Below are 10,309 nucleotides of genomic sequence, written 5' to 3'. Positions count from 1 at the left end.
TGCTTGTGGGAATTTTCTACTAATAAACTTAAATTTATTAATAAAATTAGTTTTATTAAATTTCTATCACAGTTGTTAAAAGGGAAATTCTTATAAATAAACAAATTTAAAAAATATTTATACTATATAGCAAAAACTTTTAAAAATGTTTTATACTTTTGAAACTTTTGCTATAAAGTGTAAATATTTCCCCACAATTAAAATTAATTTTAAATTATTTTATAAATTTATACGAAAGTAAGCACTGAGAATCAAGTACACATCAACGGTGCAAGAATAAAAGTCTAAAGTCATAAATCTAGGGATCAAATGAAAAATTTAAGGTAAAAATGTAATATTTTGAGAATTAAATAGAAATTAAATTCAAAATTTATACTCAAATCTATGGCACTCAAAAAATATTTCTTCCTAAATACGAGAATGAGATTTAGTTCATGATTTTATTGTGGTTTTGTTCATACTATCAATTAACAGCTAGAACAATTCTATTGCTTACAATTTAAAATGCTGGAAGATGTAATTTTTTGACAATCTGATTTGAAGACATTCCTCCCTCGAGGAAATTATTGATTTGTTTTGTCCTTACTTTCTCATTGTTTTTTATTTTCTTTTGTTATACTAAAAAAAGGACAATTAAAAATAATTTTTTGAAGAAAGAAATAAAAAACAAAAATTGATACCGACTTTCCAGATTTTATTATCCGTTTAAATTACCGAGGATCCTCGGTAGCTTCAAGCCGCATAAATATTGACCCTTTTTTATTTTTATTTTTTCTGAGAAGGGAATTCATTAAATGTTGACTTTTAGTTTTTTTTTTCAAACATTATAACCATAAATAAAATAATTCGATTAATTATAGAAACATTTTGATGGATAAAAAAAAACTATATTTAAATATAGAAAAATAAATCAAAATATTTACAAGATATAACAAAATTTTAAAACTATCAATGATAGATATTGATAGAAGTATGATTGATAATTCTAAAATTTTACTATACTTTGTAAATATTTTCAAATGTTTTACCATTTAAAATAATTTTCCTAAAAATATCAAACTATTTACATAAAATAACCAAAAAAAAAAAAAATCTAATGATAGACTTTTATCCATGTCTATCACATAATATTAATAATAGACTTTTATCATTTACTATCACTCATAGATATTGATAGATTTCTATTATAACATATACGAAAGAAGATTAAATTTTATTATTTTAGATAATTAGTTTCCCTTATTTTTCTAGTTTTGAAAATTTTCTTTAATTATATTTACGAGAATTTATATAAATATTAAAATATTTGAGATTTTAGAATTAAATGTGAACACACGAGTAGTCAAATATTCCATATCCATTTCAAAGCATTTCACCAAAAGAAAATACTAAAAACTTTCTTATGTTTCCAATTTTCCTTTTGTTTCTTTTTTTCATTTTCAAAAGATTGCGATTGGTTCACCTATTGGATTTTTATTATATAGCTTGAAAGGGTAAAATTGACATTTATATTTATATTTACAAATTATAAATTCAAATTATTAAATATAATAACAATATGTTTGACTTGTAGTTTTAAACAAGTTTGAGTTTATGCAACAATCTAGACTTGAGAATGTTGAATTTTAGTCAAATGTATTTGGATTCTACTAGAGAGAATTGCAAATTTTAGATATATTGATACACCAATTTCTAATTGATAAATTGTTGGATTAAAAGAAAAGTCATATTATGAAATTCCAAATATTTTTTTTCCTTTAGTCCAAACACACATTTCATTGGCTTTATAACCTCTAGTTGTACAAATCTATCATTATATTATTAATATCATAATCAACCATGTACCAAATGGAATTGGAGTTTTGTTTTGTTATTGTTATTTGTGTTTTTGGTAATTTTGGATTTAAAAGAAATCTTTAGAGAGACGAATGAAAAATTGAAAAAGTTGCTTCATTCCAAACAAATTTAATGCAGGCCAAAAAAATTGTCTAGAAGAGATGCCAATGAAGAGTGTGCAAATTGCAAAGTAATCAGGTTGTGACCCAATTGGCCCACCTGCACCTCAGAGGCCAAGGTCGAGATTAGCTAACCCCTCCACTTTGGACATATTACAAAGAGGAGAGATCAAGATAATTAGGTCGCTTGATCCCATTGGCCCGCATCAACTAATGTTATTAATATTTTATTCTATTTGAATATTGAATGGATCTTCTTTAACCCATCAATGTCAAAAGATTATGTTAAAAGAAACATTAATCTAGAGACTGTGGGATGAATTGTGGTGATTGAATAACAATTCTCTTTGTTTAATGAAACTTGTATGGTTGTACTCTCTCACACACGAGATGGGGGACAATATCTAAACCAAAAAATTATTTTTTTTAAAAAAAAAAAAAGGAAAAAGAAAACTTCATTGTCTTTGAATTTTCATCAACTCAATTTGGCTTTTATCTGTTGTTAATCTTATGATGAGAGTATTACATTTTATGCCTGTTAAATCATGTTTTTCGTTTTTATTTATTTTTGTTTCTTTGTTACACTACAAATATTTTGAACGTTGACTTTCATTCTTGTTCCAATAATATTTTTTTAAAAAGAAAGTCAAAATACTACCTAATCAACAAATCATTTTCTCAAAAGATTTGGAAACTAAAATTTGAAACTCACAAATTTGACAAAATTAACGAAAAGAAAGTTGGGTATTTTTCTTTGAAAAATGGGAAACTAGACCCAATACCATGTTGTTCTTTATCTAATATTTCTTTTATTATTATTTTTGAAATCCAATCTTTACAAAATTTTGAAATACACCATGTTTCTCTTTATTTTTCATTCATGGTATTTTTGTCCATTTCATTTTTTTTTTCAAAAAGCTAGTCCGTTAACCAATTTGCTATTTTTGAAAAAAAAAAAGTTCATTTTTTAAAAGTTATTTTTAGATTTAATTATTCTTCTGATCACCCTAACATATTTTTCACCCTCTTACACTTCATTCCATACCCACCCTAAACCGAACAAAAAACTGACCCAAACCAAAGTGGACAAAAATGTTTTTAAATTTCATAACTTTTTTTTTTTTTTTTTTTTTTAATATCTATGAATCTTCGGTCTAGCTTACATACACCACGACTAATCTCACGGGACAACCCACCTGACGTTACAACATTTAGGTGTCAAGAAAACTAGTAGAATTTGTAGTCACCATAAATTAAATCAATGACCTCTTAACCTTTTATCAAGGGGATATCTCCTTATTTACTACTAAGACAATCCATGATAATTTAAATTTTATAAGTTTTACATAAATCAATTTACCAATGGTAATTAATTTGTCAAACCAGTCAAGCCAACTAAATCCATTTGGTTTGGTTGACTTTTTCCATTTCCAAGTTGCCTTCAAATACAAATTTGGCCCCCAAAATGGAAAAAAAGAAAAAGAAAAGTAGAAGACATATTCAACTTAGAACCCACAAATTCAACTGCTCCGTAAATAAGTAATTTTTCTTTTCTTTTAAAAAAGGAGAGGTTTAGAACAAGAGAAAACTAAGAAATTGATTCAGTTGGTTTCTATAACAAAATAATTCTTTTTACTATTCCCCCCTCTCTAAAATCCCTAAAAAAAAGGGTTCAAAACCAAGCTGGGATTTGTATATTCTGAAGTTCGTGAGATGTGATTGAAAAGACAGGACATGAATTTTAGAGCACAGGCCTTTTGAACACATCAAATATGACATTTTATATAACTATGTTGCCTCCCAGTTGGGAAGGTTAGCAGTTGCTTCATTCACCATCTTTACCAAGGTTACCTGCCAGATAAGAAAACAACCAAGCTAAGAGAAAATCATGGTACCAAAATGGAGAGACACAGAGAGAGAAGCCATATATCATCTTTTTCACAGATATGAATACAAGACACGTGACATGTACATGATGACGTTATTTCTTTTAAATCTAGGACTTGGACATGACAAGCATGTTTATTTAAATAAACAATTTTTAAATATCATTTTTATACATAAAGGAAATTCAAAGTCAACAAATTTATGCATCTATATATTTAATAAGTGTTTAGTACGTGTCCTAGTATTCGATATGTGTCAAACGTGAACACGTCTACCAAATTAAAGTGTTTGTACTTAGGTTTCTCACTATTTTGGAAACCAGATATAGTAGAAGAGTCTACAAGGAGTGTGCACGTTTCTGTACAGTTTCTTAGTTTTATGCATTTTCCTTGTTTGCAAGAATATGACCAAACATGACTTCTACACTAGGCCCCTAGTTATTATTAGTCAATATATTTACTCATACATCGGTTCGAATAAACGTTGAAAGGCTACATAATAACAATGACAAAACTAGCCTAGTTCTGTTGAATAGGACACCATGTCAACCAGTGACTCAAAGGGCATGGCCAAAGGCCAGCAACAAAATCTAAGCTTCTGGCGCTGAGGATGAAAATGAAATTTGAAACAAACCAAAAAGAAACAGAAGAAAAAAACTGAAACTGTGCTTAGGCAGAATCGTGCAGAATCCTCATTTCAAAATGGTAAATGGCAATAAGAGGAAGACAGGGGGAATGGTTTTCCAGAAACATACCACACTTTCAGGAACTCCTGGAGGGGGTAAAGGTATGTTTTTCGGTGGAGGTCCACGTAAATGCGATCTCTTGTCGAATCGCCATTCACCAATTTTGCCATATGTCAATTCCCCCTGACAATTTTCAGGTAAGAGAGTTCATGAGATGACAGAACAAGCATACAAATTATAAGATATATTTATTAGAAACTTTGCTGGGAATCGTAAACAATTTTGTTTTTTAATCCATGCTCTGATGTTTATACTCTGAAAATTGAAAAGAAGGAACGTAGGCAAAGAAAATTCACCTTTAAGTTGTAGTCGCATCCATAAGTATAATGTATAATGAACTTTTTACCTATGTCCAAGTCCCATGGTGGCTGACCAGTTGGAAAAGAAAAAGAAAATCTCAAGATTGGTTTCGATATGTAGAAGAAGCTATCCATCACATTAGAATTGATGTATCTCATACCTGCAACATAAAATCTTTCCGAAGTACATGTTGCACGCCGTGCAAAGCCGAAGCAACTGCATAAGCATACCTTAGGAAAAAAGGGAGCTTCAGAAGACGTTTCACAACAGATTTTGGATTTTCTAGAGTGGTCTAATATAGAAGACAAAAGGTTGCTTTTTCCCAAAACTTACATTTCTAGCACCCATCCAAAAACTTTATCCGTCTCTGGATCCTCTTTCATCTTCAATGAAACATTCATCCAGGTAGGAGCAATCTTTTCAATCAAATCCTGACAAACAGAATCCATTTGACACATAGAACAATAAAGGTCGAGTCAGTAAAAAGAAAATAGCCTTTTATTGATGAATACAGAAATGACAACAGGGAAAAGATTCTGCAAAAATGATATGAGAATAAGAAATGACACGTTAAAAAAAGTCATAATGTGATCGCAACCTTAATATACTAAGATTTCTTAATAGGAGAGTAAATGCTGTAAATCACCACATCCATTCAGGCTATGGAGGAAAACGTAATTATGCTCACAAAGAAGTGTATTGATCTTAATCCAGGTCTTAAATTTGAAATCATTTTGAGAGAAATCACCTTCCTAATAATTACAGGGGAGTTGCCAGTCGGATCAATATTGGTTACGGGGCCATATTCCTTGGGGAAAAACTTTCTCAAAACTTTTTCATTTTGATCAGGTTTGATGTAGAAAAATGGGAAGGCAGCTGGATAACCTCCATCAGATAAATTAGGAAGCGGATTAACAAATATATGATCTGGTTCTGCCATTAGTATATATCTACAACAAAAGAAACAAAGAGAATTAGATACTCAAAATTCATATAATGAAATTTATGAAGAGTTCTATCTTCAATGATTGTACATAAAATTCTCACTCTTCCTCTATTGTAGCCTTTTCCAGCCACTGCACAAAGGCCCACGGTCTGTTTAAGACGATGTAGCCCTGAGAACAGAAAATATAGTTCAATGAAAACCGGAAAAGAATTGTACTTATTTGAAAACAAAACATTACGATGAGGATGTTCAAAGTAACTATTAGTGATTTAAATGAACACAAAGAAGAAAGTGTGGTCAGATTAAAGAAATCTCACCCGGTCCATACCAGCAGGAAGAGGATCCACCACCATAGTAGGAATCTCATCCATTAAGTTATCTGGTTTTCCCGAGTGTAAAATACGAGTGAACCCTCCCATCTCAGATTGAGGCAAATTTTTCTTCTGCTTGTACCAGTAATACATAATACGACATTGCCATTTGCTGTAAGGGGCGTCAGTCGCTGTCAAAGCAACATGGAAAGGTGACTTCGTCTTCTTTCTTTTCACATTCTCCGGCATTTCAATGATGGGGTCAGTCGATAATCGGTTGTAGGAGTTATGTCCAACTTCCCTTCCCACAGATCCATACTGAATAATAGCCGTCACCAAATTATAAGTTACAAAGCAGAAAGTAAGAGCCAAGAGAACCAGAAACAGAGGGGAAGCCTGTCCAGCGTTCTTCCTCCCAATCATAGTAGCTATTTGTGAGATCCAAATCAAGGACTTTCAAAATTCATTATAGGATGAGTTTCCTGATTTAAAGTAGCGTAGGAGACCACAAATAATCCATGAAACCTTTACGTTTCTCTTTCAAATACAAGCACCAGAAGCAATATGTCGGACCACTTTTACAGTATATAACTTGAGAAGAAGAGTTTGATTGCCACAGAAGTTCATTTCACTGCCAACAAAAAGAATAAAGGAGGGACTTCACATCATTTGACAGCAAAGAAATCAATGATATTCTAGTTGAAAACCACATGGAAGAAGGAACTATCATCAATATACGGTGGAGGAGAAAAAAATCTCTCTGATACAATCTTGGTTAAAGAATGGTACCTAATCTATAAAAGCTAAAGAATTCAATATAAAACTCTCCTTCACAATGCCAGTCAGTCATTATTAGGTGAAGTGATCTTGGTGCATAATTCCTTGTTGTGAAAGCCACAATCATATTCCAAGTTTTGCATCATGAAAAACAACCTATAGGAGGTTGCTTCAAGTTCTAAATGGGATACCTGAAAGATAGGTGGTCTAGTAAAATCTCGATATGGAACATAATTGTGTGAGTTCTGCTGTAGAATATAACTTCCTTTTACATATGTATTTTTTCTTTTACATATATAACCCCCAAAAAGAAAAAGAAAGAGGGAAAATTGGAGAAAGGAACATAACAAACACTCCTTCACAATTCAGGACATCTCCATAATTGTTAAAGATCTAAGCTATCGTGAGTTTATAGACTCAAACATCACATTTCATGTTCAAACTTCGACATCAAAGTCAGAATGCAGAAACAATATTGAAACTAAAACAAAAGAGATCTCAATGGTGGATGAAATTCTTCATTCTTCAGAAAGATGCAAATCACAAATGGGCAAAAGGGTGGTGGTGGGNATTGACTTCAGAATCCTACAAAATGGGTACATCCCAAAACTGCAAAATCGTTCATCAATCAAAAAAGAAACCCAGAAAAAGTCAACGATCAAAGAGCTACGAAAACAACTAGAGATCAAAAGCAGAGCAATGGGGGGAGAATTACAGGTGGGGTTGGTGGCATTGAACGAAATTCAAAGCACAGAAATTATAAATTATGAAAATTATGAAAGGTTTTCACATCAAGAGAGGTCAAACCTTGAACATCAGGCAGTCGGGGAAGAAGAAAACGATGGAAAGAAATGGGTGTCGTGTTGGAATCGAGAACAAACTGAGAGATCTGAAAAATGGGTGTTGTGTTACGGTGAGGACAGTCTTCGTGAACGTTGATTAGTTGCCTTTTGAGTATTTAATTTAATTTGGTAATTAGTTCATACCCATTTCATTTTTAATTTTTATCTTATTTTTTACTGGACGAAAAAACACGATGCACGTGGTTTAAAATTTTTATAGTAAATTTATAAATTTGATCAAATATTTATTGAGTATAACATAATTAGTAATACTTTGACATGTAATAGAATATTTTAAAACAATACCGTTTAAAACTATATATTGTTGTTTAAAATTAACTATATTGATTGTTAATATTTGTAAAATAAAAGTTATGTCTCAAATATTTTTAATCACATTTACCTATTATGGTTGAAAATATTTTAGGCATATATTTTAGAGAAAAAATAAAAGGAAACAATTTTTTGAATGAATAAAATTATAATTATAATTATATTTATTTAAAATTTGGAATACATAAAAGTTAAAGGTAAATAAAGAAACAAAGAAACCTAAAATAGAAGGATGGATCAAATTATAATACATATCATATAAGTTGAGTACAGTTCGTGCAATGAAATGATACAAAAGTGTCATTAGGTAAAACTATGCTTATTATCTTTGAAAAAATGTAACATACCATCCCATTGGGTAATTCTTTCGTGGTTCTTGAAAGATAGTGATTTATGTAGAAAGAAGAGACTATATATTTCATAAAAATTATATACTTTGAAATTTAATACAATACAAGGAAACAACTACATAATAAATTGGACCTTGTTAAAGCAAAATCTCTTTGTAAACAATATTTCTTATATGTATGGAAGACAAATTTGAATCCTCTAGTGATTTGATGAGGACTTTTGTTGTTGACATTGAAACGTCCCTTGATAATGCAACATATGAAGGAAATCTAAACCGAGATCTCTATGAACGGAAACAAGATCTTTCCAAGCCCATTGTGCAAGAATACAAAGCATTCACATACATAATAGTTATGCATCTTATAATAAATTACAACATGCTATCTTAAACAAATACAAAAGGAGAGAGACATACCCTTGAAGCATTATTCTTCTGGAAATCTCTCATTGTCGCTGTCCAGCCAAACCTCTGGCTCTCTTGAGCAATGGAACAGTGATCTCTCGCTGTTGCTCCAACCGTTTGGCCAGCAATCTCTCGTTGTCGAATGCAATCACGAACAGACTTCTTCACGAACAAACACCCTTCGACACTACCACTTGACAACCTTGGTATTCTCGGAGTGAGAATCCAGAATGTGTGGGCTCTGTGTGAATTTGGTAGAGGGAAGAAGGAATCCAACAATCGAACTACACGACCAAGCAAGTGGAAGAAGGAATCTGTCTATTGCATAGACTGATAATCGTCTAGTTGATCGTTTTGTCTCTGGCTCAATCGTTTACACAATCGCTTAGACTCTCACCTGATCGCTTAGTATCTCACTTACACAATCGTTTAGCAAATCTTGCTTACACGATCGTTAAACATATCTCGCTTACACGATCGTTTAGCAAAACTCACTTGATCGCTTAGAATCTTGCTTACACAATCGTTTAGCAAATCTCTCGCTATCGTTTAGTCTCTCGTGAGGGCTATCATGTAGGCTCTCGTGAGTAAACGATTAGTGAATTACTTAATAAAGCGAAATTAACCTTTCATTTTTATCCCGCAGTTATCAAATAATTGAAATTAACCTCCCACTTGTACAGTTAATAGAGAAAAGAATAACCAATTCAACAACTATCTCATAATTGTTTAATTATAAATAAATATAATAACTAACTTATCATATTATGTTTATAACCTATAGTTTTAATATCACATCATATGTAATATTTAAACCATAGTTCTTTTCTCCTTGATATAAATCAAATTTATATCAATTCCTCCAATGAATGTATCTCATACTTCAAATCAATTATATCACATATAATTGAACCAGCTTAATTATATCATATATAATCAAAATCCCTCTTGAACACTTCAAACTAGTCTAAAACCTGATTCTCAACTTGAATCTATTGAGCTACCAAGGGGACCTTATGAACCCGTAGTTTGAAGCTCCAACGGTACGTGAATAACTGACTAAACTCTTTAGTCATGAGATCCACCATCCATTAATTGCCGGGCACTCCACTAAAGACCGACAGCTGCACTCTTCACACTATAGATATATTTTTGTGTCCATACAATCAATCAACAGTGCAATAATCCTTCACATATCGTTCGTAAGTACAGCTGGGCCAATTTACTGCTTTGCCCCTATAGTTACATCTAACTCCTGAAGTACCACTGATTCCTCTAATGAACAATAAGTCATAGTCCTACTATGACTGGGTCCTCTCTTCCAAAGAGCGGGTGTGGCTACTATGTTCAAGACCCGAAATCAGCCCTTAAGGGAGCAATTTATTTACTTACCCCTGCTTTGGGGAAGGAGTGAATTCTGTTTTGTGTAACTGAGTTTCCAACTCTTCAATTAGACGAA

At 31.6% G+C, this 10,309-nt stretch overlaps 1 protein-coding gene across 1 annotated transcript; it reads right to left on the bottom strand.

Moving 5' to 3' along the window:
* Nucleotides 1-3,454: 3,454 nt before the first annotated feature.
* LOC120075016 (hydroxyproline O-arabinosyltransferase RDN2-like) lies at nucleotides 3,455-7,878 on the bottom strand. The gene is made up of 9 exons (XM_039028153.1): nucleotides 7,729-7,878; nucleotides 6,151-6,775; nucleotides 5,935-6,002; nucleotides 5,636-5,837; nucleotides 5,221-5,318; nucleotides 5,048-5,117; nucleotides 4,884-4,955; nucleotides 4,597-4,710; nucleotides 3,455-3,806 (listed from the first exon to the last, which is right to left on the bottom strand). The coding sequence occupies exons 2-9, from the start codon at nucleotides 6,565-6,567 to the stop codon at nucleotides 3,744-3,746; spliced, it is 1,104 nt and encodes a 367-aa protein (XP_038884081.1). The 5' UTR covers nucleotides 6,568-6,775; nucleotides 7,729-7,878; the 3' UTR covers nucleotides 3,455-3,743.
* Between the last annotated feature and the right edge of the window lie 2,431 nt (nucleotides 7,879-10,309).

Source organism: Benincasa hispida, chromosome 4 (genome assembly GCF_009727055.1).
Source record: "Benincasa hispida cultivar B227 chromosome 4, ASM972705v1, whole genome shotgun sequence".
Classification (NCBI taxonomy): Eukaryota; Viridiplantae; Streptophyta; class Magnoliopsida; order Cucurbitales; family Cucurbitaceae; genus Benincasa; species Benincasa hispida.
The sequence above is the reverse complement of the archived record's forward strand: the minus strand, read 5'-3'. Positions and strand labels throughout refer to the sequence as shown.